At 41.5% G+C, this 19618-nt stretch overlaps 1 protein-coding gene across 5 annotated transcripts in view; it reads left to right on the forward strand.

Moving 5' to 3' along the window:
- Positions 1-19618, forward strand: part of ARHGAP21 (Rho GTPase activating protein 21) — a 176340-nt gene that overhangs the window by 119153 nt on the left and 37569 nt on the right. For 4 of the 5 annotated variants that reach the window (XM_078780267.1, XM_078780265.1, XM_078780268.1 and 1 more), the window contains 2 exons: positions 2296-2337; positions 10008-10113. In XM_078780267.1, coding sequence (XP_078636393.1) covers positions 2296-2337; positions 10008-10113 — 148 coding nt within the window. The remainder of the gene's footprint in view (positions 1-2295; positions 2338-10007; positions 10114-19618) is intronic. The other variant, XM_078780266.1, reaches the window with a different exon arrangement.

Below are 19618 nucleotides of genomic sequence, written 5' to 3' on the forward strand. Positions count from 1 at the left end.
CGCAACATCATGAACTCCCGCACCCTCACCACCTTAAACTCCTCGGTTAATGATGTCAAGGGAAACTGGAGTTTTCCACCCTGACCATAAAAGGCAATGTTCGTCAAACAGCATGGCACTCCCAACCACCTCCTCACAAACCCACTCACCACAACCTCCATCCTCTCTACATGCCTAATTGCAATATCATACATCATTAATGGCCACAATACTCGTGGCATCAACCCAAACTTCAAACACCATACCTTCAACTTACCTGGCAAACCACATCCATCAATCCTCTTCAAACCTCTCAAAAGCTTGTTTCTGACCTCCTCCACTCTTCCCACATCATTCAACTCCACTGTATACCATCTTCCCAAACTCTTCACAGGGGCCTCTACCAATATACTACATGAGGTAGGAATTGGTTCACAGAACCAGTGACACTCGTCTACTCTTTACAAAATACATCGTTGGATAATAAAAAACAAAATAAATAAAATACAAAAATAATAATAAAATAAAATACAAAATAATAAAATACAAAAACAACCTAATATATATATATATATATATATATATATATCGCATTTGCCACTATATTTAATTTTCAGCACATGCTATAGAACAAAAAATAACATTATGAGTCATAGTTAGCAACACCATAAAGACTGAGTTTCTCTATTATTAACATGTTCACATTACTTTTCCTTCGACAAACATATGGTCAAGTCAATTATGGACCACGTTAATTTTCTCTTCACGCATTAATTAATTGACATGTTGCAAATGAAAATATTTTGAGATTTCTAACTTTTCCAAAATCTGTTTTTTACATCTGTTTACATCTGTTTACATCATCTGAAATCACATCTACATCTGTTTATAAAACAAGTCCTATACCCCTGGTACCCGTCCGTACCTATTACTTAAAAAAAAAAAAATCAACTTTATATACCAAAATAACCCATTTAATAGTGTTTCTGCAGGTCCCTTTCAATTTTGACTAATGTTCCCAAAGGCATATCATTACCCTTTATTTGGTGAACACAACCCCTTCTACCCACAAACAGCATTGTCATGCCATGGTCAATATAAAATGACATCCCAAGGTTACTCTCAATCCCCCTCCTACTGTTTATTAATGGCTGCTTGTAACGTAGCACATCAAAACAAGGAGCAATTTTAGCATCTCCATCTGCCTTCCCAAATGAGATAACCTCAATAATCAAAATATGTCTTTTATTTCATTAATATTTTATACCAACCATGTCATGTTATTTATTTTTAGACAGATATACTGCCGTACCCAGCAATCTTTTGAAAAATACAAACCCGTGCATTATGTACACTTGTTTGCGTCTGTAATATTATTATTTACATATCAAAGTGGGTGTCATTTTCATAAGTCTGTTCATCAATTTTCATCCACAATTTTTTTTTTAGAAACACACACAATGTCCACATTTAGGTCATGCTTTTTTTTTTTCATTATCAGTTCTCATATTATTCTATTCCCAAAATTAATAAAAACACCTTATGCCAGATGAACCTTAAACACACCTATGCCAGATGAACAATGGCATGACAATTGTCCAAAAACCCACATGATCATCCTGTGACTCCCATTTATTAGTTCCCCACCAATTGGTAAATCAATTGTTCCAAAAATTGTCTTTTAGTTCAATTCCCCATGATGCCCCCTAAACACACGTTTACATTTTGCAAGTATGGGATTTCCTGAACTGCATCCAAGAATTAAGTCCAATCCTGGGTCTTTTTAATTCAATTTCCCAGAATTACCCAGTATCTGCATTTAATTTTATTCTCTCCCTTTTATGGAAATCTTTTATGGAAATTTTATGGAAATTAACTTTTAAATCAATTTAAGTTCTCCATTGATCCTGTCCAACCTTGAATATTCGAACAAAGAACGGCTGAGGTGTGGTGTGGGAGGAGAATTGTCACAGATTGCTGGACTACCAGAAGATCTACTTCTCCAAAACAAACAAGTGCTACCTTAGCATTCTTCTAATTCATCTAAAAGTACCCTGCCAACTTCGAATTCCCTTGTCCTGTTTGCTATTCATTTGCAAGCTCCTCAATGGGCCTTATCCCAATGTAAAATGAAAGTGCTCTTGGAAAAGATTTGCTAAAATAACGAGGAAACCTATCCCTTCCCTTCCCCTGTCCACCCACCCAAAACCCACATTTCAGTCAACACGGTGATTATAAACTTTTAACTTTTAACATCACACTTTTAGTTGATGTGTATTTTCTGTAACATTTCCCCATTTGTGTATTTTTTCATAGCAGGACTGGTTTTTCAAAGACGAAGTTGGAGAAGAAGCGATGGTGAGTTGGAGTTGGAGGTGGTGAGGAGTTGAGACATTGCTGAACAGTGATTATTGTCACATAGCATTGTTGTCTGTATCGGTCATCAATCAATGTGAAATTTCAAAAGTTTGACTTGAAAAGCACAGCCTTTTAGTCCATAGAATGGTGAGAGCTACCAGTCATGGTCTGGGCTTGGAAATCTGTAATCACTCGTGTATAAGCCGCACTTTTTCCGAAGAAATATTTGACCAAAAGTTGGGGTGCGTATTATCCACGAGACCAAAGTACAAGCTCTATTTCTCCAGATTTCTCGCAACGACACAAGACCAACCTTCGTAACTGGGTGCCATTATCTTTAAAATGCATTGCATTGTGGGACATTTTATGCAACATTGAACGTGTATTTTTTGTTCTGAATAACCAATGACCATTATTTCGATAGAATAATTAAAATTAGTCGGTTATAATATGTTAGTTTGCTTATGAAACTTTTTATCTAACTTTTTTAAAAAGACACCATCATAGCATCAAAATCAGAGAGCCTGGTGTTGGCTTAGCGGTTAGGGTGTCGGCTTGGGATCCTCGGATCCTGGGTTCAAATCCCAGTCAATCACTGAGTTAACACCAGGGGGGTTGACTCAGCCTATCATCCTTCCGAGGTCGGCAAATTGAGTACCAGTTCACTGGTAATTCCCCGTGTGTCGCAAGAGGCGACTAACAGGGTTGGTGGCAGGAAGGGCATCCGGCCATAAAACATTGCTTCAAAAATGGGACCAAGGTGCCTGAAAAAGGCCAACCCCTGCTCTGCGGGGAGCAATGGCCTCTAATGGTGGTTCTATAGCATCAAAATCAGCTTGGGGATTATCATGTGCGTTGCAGCACAACAGACTACTTAAGAATTACCGTCATCAAAAGATTATCTAAACACTTGAGAGTTACTAGCGAGCTCTTACTGTGCTAATCTGATAGATGTCACATGTCACTCAGGAAGAGTTGTTCGGTACATTCAACATGCCACGTCGTCTCGTTGTTCATCATCTGTTGCATTTCACACAAGTCAGAAGTCATCCGTTATGCTGAATTAAACGCCATCTAAAATTGCCCTCTCCATGCATCAGCAAAACACTGCTTTTGAGTTAACTAAATTTCCAGTCCTGAGCTGGAGTTCATTTTTGTGGTGTGGGTTATACATACAAACTGGTATTTCCCTGAGAATTTGATCTGAAAAGTGCCAAGCGTATTATACATGAGTGATTACAGAATTAAATTGTGAACATCCATTGGATTGCATAATTGTACTCCGCCCCTCGCTATTCCATCTCCAGGTGCTGCACGACATCATCGTCTGGTGCTGAAGCTTCGGCGCCCGGCGATGATGCACGCTGAAAGGGCGTACTCAGTTTTCATTCCATCTGTTTGCATGCCTGTTTTTGTTTTCTTTCTTGTACATGGCTCCTTTCCTATTCCATCTCCAGGCACCACATGACGTCATTGCTGGGCACCAAAGGGGGCCCTGCGATGACGCGCATTGAAGGGGAGTACTCAGTTTTCACTCTGTTTGTTTGTTTGTTTGTTTTCTTGTTTGTCCAGGTGATATCTCAGCCATCCTTTGAGCTAGGAAGCTGAAATTTCGGCACGATATAGAGCACGTGCTTTGGCAAAACAGTCTTCTTTATTTTTTGATTAATCAATTAATTGATTAATTACTTAATTATTATCGATTTATTAAGTACCGTACTTTTTTTTTCTCATCTGGGCAATATCTCAGGCACCTTATGAGTTAGGAATCTGATATTTGGACTTGACATTGACCATGTGATTTGGCTGTGAAGGGTATTTTTGATTTATTGATTTATCAATTCATCGATTAATTACATTTTTTTTTTTATTGATTAATTTTCAAAAAGTAACAGATTTGGGTGAAGCAGTGGTGGTTTCAGTATGCTATTAGCCAATTGATTAAGAAATTAAGTTAATTGTTTCATGATTATTATTCATTTATTTTAATAATGCAATTAATCAATCAATTATTGAACACAGCTCCCTCCCAATTCCATTTCCATGTGCTGCACAGCGCCATCGCCTGGCGCCGGAGGATACGTTATTTATTTGGCATGTGGGTGGTGTACTTTGAATGTAGCTCTACTTGTTACCCTGCACTCGCAAAGTGAAAAGCGGGGTTAAGCATTCAGTTACGTACGTACGTGTCTGCATTTCAGTAAAGTAAAGTGTGTGCCGTGTCATCATTTTAAAAATTCATTTTCTCGGCAACCGCTTGTCCGATTGACATTAAATTTTCACCATAGGAGGGCCTCCTCCTGAAGAATATTTTAGTGAATATTATGACGTCATAGGTCACGTGGTACAGGCGCCATCTTGGAAAAACGTTACACCTCTATATCTCCCAAACCGCTCAATGGAAAAAATGGAAACATGGCTCATTGTCAAGTACTCACCATGGGGAATAAGATATGTTGATGATGATGTCATCGGTGCCTTAATTATGACGTCATAATTCGACAAGTACAACACTTGATCTGATCAGTATGAAAAAAAAATTCCTCTGCAACTGTTAGTCCGATTGGCACGAAATTTTCAGTATGTGAGCGGCTCCTCCTGAGGAATTTTTTAAATGATAATTATGACGTCATATGCCACGTGGTACAGGCACCGTCTTGGAAAAATCGAAAAAAGGTTGCACCTCTATATCTCCGAAACCGCTCCATGGAGAAAAACTGAAACGTGCTCATTGTCAAGTACTCCGCTTGGGGAATAAGATATGTTAACGATGACATCATTGGTGCCATAATTATGACGTCATAATTCGACAGGGGCAACGCTTAGTCTGTTCAATTTGAAATTTATTGAGCATGATCTATGCAACAATTATTTAGAGAATATAAATTTATGATGTCATCGCTCACGTGGTCTGGCAGCCATATTGGATCAAAAAAAAAGAAACGTTCAAAAACAGAAGAGTTGGCTCACACCAAGTTGACTGCGCAGGGTAAGTATTCGATGAATACCATCTAGTTTCTTCTTTGTTTGTCCGGGCGATGTCTTGGCCATCCATTGAGCTAGGAAGCTGAAATTTGGGTATAATAATGAACAAGTGCTTTGGCAAAATCAGTACTTTTTATTTTTTGATATATCAATTATTTGATGAATGACTTAATTATTATTGAATTAGTAAGTACAGCAATGCCCCGTTTTACGCCATTTCGACCTACGTCAAATCCGACTTTACGCCACTCTTCTAGAGTAAATTTCATACGCGTACGCTATAATTTCATACGCTATACGTACGCGTAGCTGCTGGTTCTCATTCAAAACAAAGGCGACGCCATATGCATTTTGTCCTGTGCTACGGTCGCGTGCTTGCTTTGCCTTTCGCTGTTATTTTTGTGATTATTCCTTTACTGTGTAAAACAACCAACGCAACGTGGCAACGGCGAAACATGACGACGATGCCGGTTCGGACGACCGTAGGTGGCAGACGTCACGTCACGTCACCGTGCAGAGTGTACAATGTCCGCGACGAGGTCAGGCCCCATGGCCCATGGCCCATGTGAAACGAACGACCGTGTCATGCGTCGAGCCGGGGTGCCTCGTCGGGCACCTCGCCGGCATCCGGCGTCGACGAATCGATCGACGTGTGCATGTGCACATGTGCATGGGTTTGCAAATGCCTGCCTGTACGTCGTCGTTTCTGCATATATCGCATCGTACAAAAAAAAAGAAGCACGCCACTTCGGCCGCTCAAGGAAAGACGGGGCAAGCCTACGACTCGGAGGCGAGCGTCGATCCCCGGGGCGGCCGGGTTCACGGAACCCTGAGCTCGTTCGTTCGTCACAGACGACACGACACGACCACCGGTGAAACTGCTCGGACACGTTGGGTAAAGCACGCCGTGGTGAAGCGGGCCGCGGAGCCACTCGGCACACAAGCGCGCTCACGGTCGACACGTCCGTGCCGGTCACCCCGTTCGAGGAGAAGACCCAACCAATAGAAAACAACGGTGGGACTCCCGACGGGGAGCGGCAAAGATTCAGGGCGAAGCCGCAGCCTCCTCCAGTTATTTACTCTAGTTTTACGGTGTTTGTCTTCATGTTAAGGCATTTTTCAGACATTAAGCCCGGTTTACGTCAAAAACCGAGTTACGTCATGGCTTATGGAACCAATTAATGACGTAGGCCGGGGTATTGCTGTACTTATTTATTTTCTTTCTCATCTGGGCAATATCTCAGGAATCTTTTTGAGCGAGGAAGCTGATATTTGGACATGACAGTGACCAAGTGATTTCGCTACAAAGGGTATTTTTGATTCATTAATTAATCTATTAATTATTTAATTTTTCTAGAAATCAATTAATTTATTTTCAAAAAGTTACAGAATCAGATGAAACATGGGTGGTTTGGGTATGGTATTCACCAATTGATTTAGAAATTAATTGTTTTACGATTATCATTTATTTTAATTATGCAATTAATCAATTATTGTACACCGCTCCCTCCCAAATCCGTTTCCATGTGCTGCACCACGGCATTGTCAGGTGCTGAAGTGAACCAGCAATGTCGCACGTTGAGGATATGTTATTTACTTATTTGGCCTGGGGGCGGTGTAGTTTGAATGTAGCTATACTTGCTTTTCGTTTTATTTAGAATGTTGGAAATGGTTTTTCTTTTTTGAGCAATATATTTTTGCAAATATATGCTATAAACTACTGTATGCAATGTCAAAATTTCAGGCAAATGTTTCTTCACGATCTCAGGCTCAGTGAGGAGCTGCAAACCAAACTGTATGTGTGTGTTTCCACACACACACACACGCACACACACACACACACACACACACACACACACACACACACACACACACACACACACACACACACACACACATACATACAGTCACGTGAAAAAGTAAGTACACCCCATGTAAAGTTTTGACTTTTTCAACATATTCCAACATACAGCTATTTGATCTTCATTTCAACAAAATATTGTAAGATAAAGGTGATATAATATAACAAATATCATGAAACATTTACATTTTGTCGTCCATTGTATAATTTAAATAAACATAAATGCAAATTTTGCATGTGGAAAAAGTAAGTACACCCCTACATTTATCACTACTTCAAATACCTAAAATTAGAATCAGGTGCACCAGCTCAGGTGCCAATGATTATAACATCGTTAGAGAGGATCCTGGAGGAACCTGTCTTATTTAACCCTCAGACATTTAGTTTGGTTTGCTCTTTGTTGTTGAAGTGTGCGGTGTCACCATGCCTAGATCAAAAGAGCTCTCTGAGGCCTTCAGAAAGAAGGTTATAGATGCCTACGAGTCTGGGAAGGGATTTAAAAAGATCTCCAAACAATTTGAAATCAATCATTCGACTGTCCGGAAGATCATCTACAAGTGGAGAAGATTCCAAACAACTGCCAACTTGTTCAGGGCAGGCCGCCCCAGGAAGTTCAGCCCGAGAGCAGACCCGCAAGATGCTGAAAGAAGTCTCTAAGAACCCCAGAATGTCATCACGGGACCTACGGGTAGCTCTTGCGACTGTTGATGTCAAAGTGCACGAGTCTACCATTAGAAAGAGGCTGCACAAATTTGATCTACTTCGGAGGTGTGCCAGGAGGAAACCTTTGCTGTCCAGAAAGAACATCAGGGCAAGACTAAAGGTGGGTTTTCACGGGACACGCGAACGGTTCGCGAAGGATGCGAATGTCGAAAAAATGGCAAAGTCCAACATTCGTATTTTAGGCTCCAAAAGTTCGCCAAACATGCGCGGGGGTTCGGAAGCGTCGTCAATTGTTCGCAGGAGTCGTTTTTTGTTCGGCGGGTATTTCAAACATTTTTGAAATGTCCGTGAAAACCCACCTTAAAGTTTGTCAATGAACACCGAAGCAAAGACCAGCACTTCTGGGACAATGCGCTCTGGACAGATGAGTCAAAGGTAGAGCTACTTGGCCACAGTACCAGGAGACATGTTTGGCGAAAACCAAAGACAGCATTTGACCACAATAACCTGATATCAACTGTAAAGCATGGTGGTGAAAATATTATGGTTTGGGGCAGCTTTGCTGCATCAGGGCCTGGGCAGCTCACCATCATAGAATCCACTATGAATTCTTCATTGTACCAAAGGGTGCTTGAGGATAATTTGAGGCCATCTGTCGGAAAGTTGAAGCTCAACCGAAGGTGGACCTTGCAACATGACAATGACCCTAAACATGTCAGTAAATCCACCAAGGAATGGCTGAAAAGAAAGAAATGGAGGGTTCTGGAATGGCCAAGTCAAAGCCCGGATCTAATTCCCATCGAGATGTTGTGGGGGGATTTGAAACGAGCTGTGCATGCAAGAAACCCCTCAAACATCGCACAGCTGAAATAATTCTGCATGGAGGATTGGGCAAAAATTTCTCCCAGTCGATGTCAGAGACTGGTAGACAGTTATAAGAAACGCCTACTTGAGGTTGTTTCTGCGAAAGGGGGCAATACCACCTATTAGAGCCAAGAGTGTACTTACTTTTTCCACATGCGAAATTTGCATTTATGTTTATTTAAATTATACAATGGACTACAAAATGTAAATGTTTCATGATATTTGTTGTATTATATCACTTTTATCTATCAATATTGTTGAAATGAAGATCAAATAGCAGTATGTTGAAATATGTTGAAAAGGTCAAAACCTTACATGGGGTGTACTTACTTTTTCACGTGACTGTATATATATGTATATATATATATATATATATATATATACAGTCACGTGAAAAAGTAAGTACACCCCATGTAAAGTAAGTACACCCCATATATATATATACATATATATATATATATATACATATATATATATATATATACATATATATATATATATATATATATATATATATATATATATATATATATATATATATATGTATTGTTTCGACAAAACATTCACAGCATTTGTCAGTCCTGGCAGCGCACCTCAGACCACAAGGCTGACTAGGACACCCCGGCAGGCTTAGTCACATTTAATGTTCACTGGTTTTAGCTCGTGGTTTGAGGTTTGCAGTGCAAGGCCTATACAGACTTGACAAGTGTGTGCCTGGGTGGCATTAGGCAGTGGTCTTCAGCAAAGTTTGACAAAGATATCTCATTTGAGCATAAATGTTTTGTTTGAGTTGACCACAAGTTGATTTCTTACCTTGAATGTGAATGATATCCAGGTTAGCTGCACTGTCTCAGTAAGTGAGCCCACACGGGTTCTCGCATCTGCTACAATGTATACACCCTGGCCATGCTCTGCATTGTTAAATGCTCTATCTTGTTTGAATTGCCACCGTCTCTCTGCTGTACATAAATTCCATTGAAGGGGTGAGAAACATAAATCTTTATCCCACTTTCATATCTCACTAGATTTTTGATGCTCAAAGGGATTGTCGTACAAGATTTATGGGTTGAGCAGCCTTTTGGCATTTGATATTTCTTGTGATTTTGTCAGAATTTATATATATATATATACTATACTAAAACAGTGGTGATATCACACTGATGTCTTCATTGTGTTTATACATTTTGCGTAATGGCAGAAAAAAATTGACCGGGATGAAAATCAACATGCTTTGCGTTCTTTTGACCCAAGCCAGATATCCGCATATTGACGTCAAAACTGTTGTTGCTCACCACAGACACCACTCGAAGACAAAGCTCCTGTCGAATCTCAGCCTGTCCCCAACATCGATCATCTCCTGATTAATATCGGTCGGACGGTACCCGCCTCGGAGGATCTATCCGGTAAGGCCTGAGAACTTGGGATACACGCGGTGTCTTTGTCTCGGTTTCTTACGTATTCATTCATGCGTTTATTTTTGAAAAAAGATATGCAATTTATATATTTTTTAATATTTCAAAAGATATGCAACAGGTAAATCTGAAGCAATACATTGGCACCAATAAGTGTTTACAATACTGAGTGGAATGCCGGGGCAGTGTGTGTATTGTCAGGCAAAGCGCCTGGTGGTTTGTGGGATTCACCGGGTGGGTTGATCTATACCACTTTCCTCGGGGTTGCCATGTGGCGAGCGGAGTGCTGGGGTGTAAGATGTTGAGTGGCGCTGTGCCAAAGTAGTTGTTGTTTTGTCATTGTTAGCTAGCTGTGTAATGTGTACTTTGGATGGAAGACTGCGGTGAAACAAAGGTAAGCATCTGCCTTTTAAAATTTCATTTCTTATTCACCTTTCGTCGCATTAACAATTGACTCATGGTTTTAGCCTTGTCTGCATCATCACAGTGCGCGCGATACTGCACGTACTGTCGCCTTCGTGTACCCCAAGCACATTTCTATCTACATCTATTTTATCTTTAAAGCAATGCAATTCAACCATCTTTTTTTTTTTCTACCTCCCAGACACCTTTCCTTTTACTCAGATTAAAACTGCCTATATCATCAACTTCGATGTATGGACCTTATATTATGGACCAATCCTTGTACTCTTTCAATAGAGCAATTTAAAAGGTTATTTTGTTACTTTGCTTGCTAATCTTGTATATGTATAATTTTATCGAGAATAAAAATGTGTATTGTTTTTATCGAAACTCTATATAAATGCCAAAGATCCCATTTTCTTTGAAAAGCAAGTGTAATTATTTTTTTTCTCTTTTCTTTAGACCATCTGGTAATTTATTCCTTCATATTATTTCTAATATATTTATCATACTTTCCCTCACTAGCTCCAAATTTCCTCTTCATTCTTCTCTCTGATATGCCCTTTTGGCACTTCAAGTGAGGTCATGCCACACCAAATCCTGTGCTTCGGAGGAGATTAGAGGAAAATTTACATTTGTCATTTATCCTTCCCATATAGCATAGGGGGGGAGCCTTATTCCTGTTGATGGGGTTGTTTCTACAATTAGTGCCCACATCTTTTAACAGTCACACAGTTTCTTAGACCCCTAGGAGCACGAAACTACCATTTAGAATTTTTGTTATTTTTTATGCCTCCGCTGATGAAGTCGCTGGATGCATTATTACCCTCGCCTGAGGAGAGGGTATTGCATTTGAGTCCATTTGTTTGTTTGTTTGTCTGTTTGTCTGTTTGTCCGCACAGAATAAATATGATTTTCTCTGCAACCATTGGTCCGATTGACAGTAAATTTTCACCATAGGTGCAACTCCACCTGTGGAATATTTTAATAGCTATGACGTCATAGGTCACGTGGTGCGGCCGCCATCTTGGAAAAACCGAAAAACTTTGCACCTCTATATCTCCGAAAGTACTGAATAGAAAAAATTGAGACATGGCTCATTGTAGGAACTCTCCATGGGGAATAAAACATGTTAATGATGATGTCATAGGTGCCTCCATTATGACGTCATAATTCGACAAGTACAAGACTTCCTCCGATCAAGATGAAATTTCTTGAGCATAATGGAGGAATAAATTAGTGGAGAAAAAAATAATGATGTCATCGGTCACGTGGTTCGGCCGCCATATTTGTTTAAACACAAAAGCCTTAAAAAACCACTGAAAATACATCCTGGCGAGGGTTTGCAATCCCTGATTGCTCTTTCTTGTTTCTTCCTGCAATCCCAACACTCCCAATTTCCACGTTGTATCTCAGAGCCAGCTGGGATTTTCAGTATGAAATTTTGCATCAATCAATAATGGGAATAAAAGGTATGTGGGGTTGACACAATGTTTTTGACCTTGACCTTTTTTGACCTTGACCTCTAATCTTTAAGCTCGTGACCCAATTATATATCAACATTTTAGCATTTTTCACCATATCCCGACTGAGATTTGGCCGATCATAATGAAATTGCCCTCTCTAAATAGCCTAGAGAAAAGCGCATTTAAGATTAATTTACATTACAGCCCTCCAGGGTAAAAGTCAAGGTAAAGTGGTGGTCTGAAAAAAAAATAGTGCGGTCAAGTTCAGGTTTTTTTGTCATCGCTCAATTTTCCCAATATGGAATATCAAACTCCGCATGGTCTTCCAATATGTTATTGCATCATAATAGTGTACCTGCACTAAAGTTGTGCACCTGATATTGGATTTGTGTCCTTGACCTATTTTTTTCAGATTGTGACTTAATTACCAAAAAACACCTTTTTTGATCACATTTTGAATAATTTTCCTCTGATTTTCATTATGTTGAGTCTTATGCATACATTTTAGATGGGGATACATTTTCTTTATTTACACGCTGTTCGTAAATGTTGAAGGTCAAGGTCATATGGTGGTCCAAACAATACATGCCATCATTGGATCGTTGACCAAGGGTAAGTTGCTGGCGATCGCCAATGGTAAGCCTGGGGAGGCTTACCCTTTGCAATCGCCTTGTGATCACAGATATCTCGTTTTGCTTCCAGTTTTCTTGGCTTGCTGGAGTAATAATGAAAACTGACTTCACTATTCTCCTCACATGTGCAGATAAATTTGGTGCACAACATGGCACAGGTTCACTTATGGTGTGAAAAGATTGTTAGCTTGTCCCCCACTTGTGCTTCTCTCACACCCTTCCTCAAATCCCTGAAAGCTCACTTGAATTTCTTTCCGTTACTCCTGGGTTTTTTTTTGAGGGGGGGGGTTCTGCCTCTGTACAAGCTCGTGGTCGTTACTCAACACCCTTGCCCACCAACTCCCCCTCCCCACCGCCCCTCACCCACACTCGTTCTCCACAGACCTGCCCAAAATGTATTACGGGTCCTTACTTTTAAATTCTCGCTTCTGCCACTTCCCTCCCTGCACTTATTCATCTTGACTATATTTCTGAAAATCCTTAAAGCCTTCCTCTCCCAAAATCTCTTCATCCTGCACCACGTGAAATCATTTCAAATCCCTCCACACAGTTTAACCTTCTGACATCATTTAGTGTATTTATTTATTTCCCCTCTCCCCTTTTCTCCTCCCCTCACCCCCCCTCCCATCCCCACCCATAGTACCTCCATCCCCTCCGAAACACTCAGTACCTTGGTTTTTCTCTTTCATAAATGGATCATTAATATCTTACTTGCCTCTGTCATATGTTCCCTCCCTCCCTTAGAATTATATCATCCTTTCACTTACTTTGCCTATTTATACAGAGATGCATGATGCATCTTTTACTGAGGTTTACGTTCATGTTTTTCCTGAAGTTGAGTAATTTGATTGCTGAAGTTGAGTAATTTGATTGTTTAATGCGTCGAGTACCTAAATTATTCTTATTATTAGAATGGGATTTATTTCCAATTTATAGCCATATTCACTTACAGATTATATAAATAAATAAACTTCCCCCACAATTGGTGCGGAAGGAGCTTCATGAGGGGAGGCTCGAGACTATATTCCCGAGCCAGTTTACAGGTCAGGTCGTTTTGGTGCAGTACAGGGGGTAGTCATTTCCATTCGTTATCTGGGACTTTTCCAGAGGTCACGGAGTTCACGCCTCAAGCTCAGGAGACCGGCGAGCCGTCACTCATGAGCACGCTTGTAGCTCTGGTGGACGGTTTGAATTGTGGAAAGAAAGAAGAAGCTTGTTCTAAGTGCAGCTGTCTACTGTGCAGAACTTCACATCGATTTTAAACCACTTACAAGCATAGCCATTCATGCATTCATTTTCATTTTTAAAAACTGTGTTTGGATGCTCAAACTCATTCGATTTCTTGCAATTTTTTTAAAGCAGACACTGTGGAGATGTAAAATGGTATGCATTTGGTTGTTTTTTTTGTTTTTTTTTGCCAAGTGTGTGCTTCTTTTCTGTTCATTGACAAGTCTGCTTTCAGTATGCAGTGGCAGTTTTTCATTATCTATCCTGGTACCTGCCAGCCTTGTGAGACAGTTTAGTTTTTTTTAACGACTGTCTGTGAATAGTCATTTCGGTGCAACCACCCTGTCCCATCATGTCAGTCGGAATCCCACCTCCATCCCTTTCTTTGCGTGGAACACGAACGCGCACGCACGCACACGCACACACACACACACACACACACACACACACACACACACACACACACACACACACAAGGTGGATTTACTGTCATCGCTTTCAACTTTACTTCAGGATTTAACATTGGATAAGTCCGAATGGACCTTCCCCACATCAATTTTTACTGTATTTGCTGAAATATATCTAGGTAGAGACATTTATGACAGTTAGCTGTGAGTTGTGCCGAGAACTTTGGTTTGAGCAGACTGCAAAACCTGTAGACTTTTTAGTTCTAAGTAATGCACATGTTTCTGCTTCTCAACATCCCCAAAACATACATTTTCTTTTTTGGGCAAGATCCCAACAATAATTATTTTGTCACACAAAATAATATCCGCACGATGGTATCATGCAGTGTTTGTGCATTTCTTTAGCATTCAAGATGCTAGTCTCCCCCATTTGACATCACTCGTTTATCAAATGTCTTTCGGTGTAGCACATAAGTTTGTTACCATTTTGATTTCGCAAGCATAGTGCAGTATTTATTTTGGGGGTGAGGGTCGGGAGAGGGTAATAGTGATGACCTTCCGAATGGATGAGTTTATTAACTGGATAGTCCACATGGTGCGTTTATTGCTATACTACCTGGAAACCCGTGGTAAAAATACCACGATCGAAAAATAAAAATACAAGTACAGATACATTCAAAGTACACACACCGCCCCCATGCCAAAAATTTTATATCCTCCAACGCGGTATTGCCAGGCCGCCTTAGGCGCCCGGTGATACCTCCGTGCAGCACATAGAGAAGGTATTGGGAGGAAGAGGTGTACAATAATTGATTAATTAATTGTGTAATTAAAATCAATAAATAATAATCGTAAAATAATTTCTCAATTAATTGGCTATAGCATACCTCAACCACCAGTGTTTCATCCGAAGCTGTAACATTTTGAAAATTAATTAAATAGGTAAATAATCAAAAACAATATAATTTATTAATGAAGACATAATAAATCGATTAATTGATTAATCAATAAATCAAAAATATCCTTTATAGCCACATCACTTGGGCACTGTCGTGTTCAAATATCGGCTTCCTAGCTCAAAAGGTGCCTGAGATATTGCCCAGATGAGAAAGAAAATAAATAAGTATTTAATAATCGATAATAATTAAGTTAACTCCTTGGAAACCGTTATCATGGCCTCCAACTCCTCCTCGGTGAGGTTGTCGCCATGTGAGGCAATGAGTACTCCAACTCCTCAGGCTGCATATCATCAAATCCTTCCCCTCCCAACTGCCGTGCCAACCCGACGACAATCACATGCCTCTTCTCAGTGTTATCGGGAAAGCCAGTAAAGTTTCTGACTGCCTGTGGCCACAGGTTGTGCCAGCATGCGTTGAAGGTGGAGGCTCTCACCTCATCCAGTGACTCCTTGATGGTACCGATGCAGTGAGCAATGTTGAAATCCTTCCTACACTGCCCGACGATGAGCCCTGGGTCGGACTCTATTGCATCCAAAATGCGGCGAAAGGTGCGACGGGTGTAATATATTTTTAATGTTGAAATCACACCTTGGTCGAGTGGCTGGGTGAGGGAGGTGGTGTTGGGCGGCAGGAAAATCACCTCGACATTCGGGTGAGCCACGTCCAGGTTCGTGGGGTGGCCAGGAGCATTGTCCTGGAGCAAGAGAACCTTGAACGCAAGGTTTTTGCCCACCATGTACTTCTCCACCTGAAGGATGAAACAATTATGGGACAAGTCCAGGAAGGTTGCTGCCATCACCCAGGCTTTCCTGTTGGCCCTCCAAAGCACGGGCAGAGTTTGCTTGTTCTTGCCGTTGAGAGCACGCGGGTTCAGGGAACGGTACAACATCATGAGTTTCAGCATGAGGTCCCCCTTTGCATTTGCACAGAGGAGAAGAGATACCCGGTCCTTGGCAGCCTTGAATCCCGATGCTGTCTCCTCGCGATGAAATTTCGAGAAAGTTTGAGATGAAAGTTCTTGTGGGCATCTTTTTCCAGAAGAGGCCAGTCTGGTCAGTGTTGAACACATGCTCTGGGAGGTATCCCTTATCTTCAATCAGTCTCGCGAGTTGATCAGGGAACGCTTTTGCCGCCTCGTCGTCCATGGAGGCACGCTACCCTGAGAGCTTCACATTTTTGAGACAGTTCCGCTCCTTGAAACGATTGAACCATCCCCTGCTTGCAGTGAATGAAGTCGCACTGCTTGTACCATCATCGCTCGGCGCATCACTCGTGATAGCATCACCCGCGCCAGACAGATGATCGTAAATTTGTTTGGCCTTTTTGCGAATGAGAGGTCCACTCAAAGGCATACTTTTCTGCATGTTGTCCTCGATCCATATGCTGAGAGCCTTCTCCATCCTTTCTATGTGGACATCCCGGACATGGGCAACCACCTTCATACTCGATCCAGCGCTCGCTGAAATACTGTCACGAATCGCCTTCTCGTTCTTCCATATGTAGCGAACGGTGGATTTGGTGACACCATAATGCCTGCGCACAGAGGCCGGTCGAGCAGCTCCACTTTCTGGCAAAGGCTCATGACTTTCTGCTGCCTCCTGGTAGTCGACACATTTCCGGCACTGGTCTTGCGCTTGGAGCCATTATTGAACGATGAGCAGAGCAAATCAAAAACACAGGTCAAAACAACAGGACGAGAGCAATGATCGAGTTTGAGGACACAGTCTGTATATGAAGGATTGTGGGTATTGAGCCTATCTGCTTATTTCAATAATAGATTTAATGAAGCATTTGCATTCTATCATTCGTGGGGTTGACATGTTTTCGTAGCTGATGGAACATCCCCCGAAGCATTTTCATTTTTCATTGTGTAACATCTCTGATGATGCTTTACCGTAAATTTCAAACTGCAATCGAAGTTGAATGGTGCCACTCTTTGCTTGCCCTCTTTGTTTCTGGCTGAAAGTAGTGGACCCAGCTTTCATCTCCAGTCACTTCGTGCTGTAAGAAAGCGTCGCCTTCTGTTTCGTAATGTCGCAGAAGTTCTTCACATGCGTCCACTCGCCATTCTTTCAGTTTGGGTGTGAGTTGTCTCGGCACCCACCTTGCAGACGCTTTGTGGAACCGCAGCATGTAGTGAATGATATGTTGTGCTGAACCATGGCTAATGTTCAATCCGGAGACCACTTCATCCAGCATAATGCAATGGTTTTCCCTTAGCATGCGCTCAACTCCTGCAACCATTTCTGGTGTGTTGGCTGTGTGAGGCTGGCCCAAGCAAGCAGCGTCTGCCACACTGGACACTCCACTTTTAAACTTCCTGTCCCAGTCATACACCTGCAGCAGCGATAAACATGCGTCACCATATTGCATCTTCATTCTGTGATGGATTTCACTGGGATTCACACCCTCACTTCCAAAGAAACGGATGACAGAACGTTGCTCCTCCCTGGTGCATGCTTCTAAGGGAGCCGCCATCTTGGAACTGCTCTACTGACGCCATACGCTTAATGTTGCCAGATCTAAAATAGGCAAAACATGACTCTTACTCATAGATATAACATGTCGTCTACAACTACACACATTACATTTTCGAATTTATATCGCAATTTTAAGGTTACTTATTGACTGACCCTCGTATATAAAAATTAAGACAGTAAAATATATCAAAGTAGGATCTGACCACAAAAGGTTAGGTTGTGAAAAGCTTGTGATGCTGCGCATGGCCCCACTTACTTAGCCAACGCTCCGCTGCAATGGCTGAGCATAAAATAAAATAAAACCACCGTTTAGAGGCCATTTTTCCCCGCAATGCGGGGGTTGGCCTTTTTCGGGGACCGTGGTTGTTGTTTTTTGGTCCCCTTTTTGAAGCAATATTTTACGGCCGGATGCCCTTCCTGACGCCAACCCTTTTTGTCGCCTTTTTACGACAAGCAGGGAATTACTAGTGAACTGGTACTCAATTAGCCGACCTCGGAAGGATGACAGGCTGAGTCAACCCCCCTGGCGTTAATTCAGCAATCGACCGGGATTCGAACCCAGGATCCTTGGATCCTAAGCTGGCACCCAAGCCGCTAGCCCAACACCAGGGCTGAGCATGATGTCATAATTTTGCAATCGGATTTCAGCCTTCTCGCTGCCTGTGCGCCACTGCGCCATGCTCATGAGTATATTTCAGGCGTATTATTTATCTCATCTCTATGAGCTACAAAACGCAGCTCCAACTCATCTCAGCAGCAAAGAAAGGTATCATTCCAAGAAACCCTTGTTTAAATTTTTTTTAAATTCACATCTCAAAAGATATAATGTATAAAAATATATTAAAATGTCTTAAAATCAAATATCATTATTTAATAAATATATAATCCATGGTTAATACTTGAGGATCTGTGGGTCCATAGGTTAAATTATCATATTTTTTAACAGCAAATATATGGCTGCATATTTCTTAACAGCAAACAAAACAAATTTGGGAGCGATCGCAGCAGCGGTCTGTTGCCTTAAACATCGCTGAGGTAAAGAAAATATTTATTTATTTTTGTATACAAGGTCGAGGCTTGTGTAAGAGCTAAAATTAATGACAAAAAAAAAAAACGGACACATAAGACATAATAAAGGGAGCAGGAGACAAGATGGGGAGAGAGGGGTAAGCACACAAGTACAACATTTGAGAGCAGGGACATCGGGAGAGGGCTTGGGGGGAAGGGGGTGAGGGGTGGGAGAGGTAAAAACCACATGGACACAGCTAGGATTTCCAGGAAACAAGTCAGTATTTCAGAAAAGTGGATCTGGGGTGAATTAATGGGGGTAGAAAATATCAAGGTTTTTGGATGGGGGAAGATAAGAGATGATGGTGAACAGCTGTTTTAAAGACCTAGAGGGAGGAGTGGGATTGAAGAGAGTGAGGTAGTTTGTTCCAGAGGTGGGTGAAAAGAGGAATGAAAGAGTGAAGGTGAGCAGAGAGTCTTCATTTTGGCAGTTTCTCCATAAGAGGGTTGCTGGCAGATCTTGTGCGACCTGTAGGAGTATTTGGGAGACAGAGCACAGACAGAGCTGGGAGAGCTAGGCCGGAGAGGAGTTGGTAGAAGACAGAAAGACCACCAACCTGCCTGCAGTGAGTGAGCGAAAGGCCCTCAGAGTTAGCTTCATTGCGGGAGATTCCAATGATTCTGAAAGCTTTGATTTCAACAGCATGAAGCCGAGCTAGGTGTGAGGCAGGAGCACCAGCCCAGAGGAGAGAGCAGTATTCCATTGAGCTGCGGATGAAAGCTTTGTATGTGGTGTGGATCTCAGGTGTGCCAAGGAAGGACTTCGCACGACGGAGGATGCCCAGTCGGCGACTGGCTTTGGAGGCCAGCTTGGAAATGTGGTTTTCCCAGGAAAGATCATGGCAGATTGTGAGG

This window comes from Myxine glutinosa, chromosome 6, assembly GCF_964187855.1.
Source record: "Myxine glutinosa chromosome 6, kmMyxGlut1.1, whole genome shotgun sequence".
NCBI lineage: Eukaryota > Metazoa > Chordata > Myxini > Myxiniformes > Myxinidae > Myxine > Myxine glutinosa.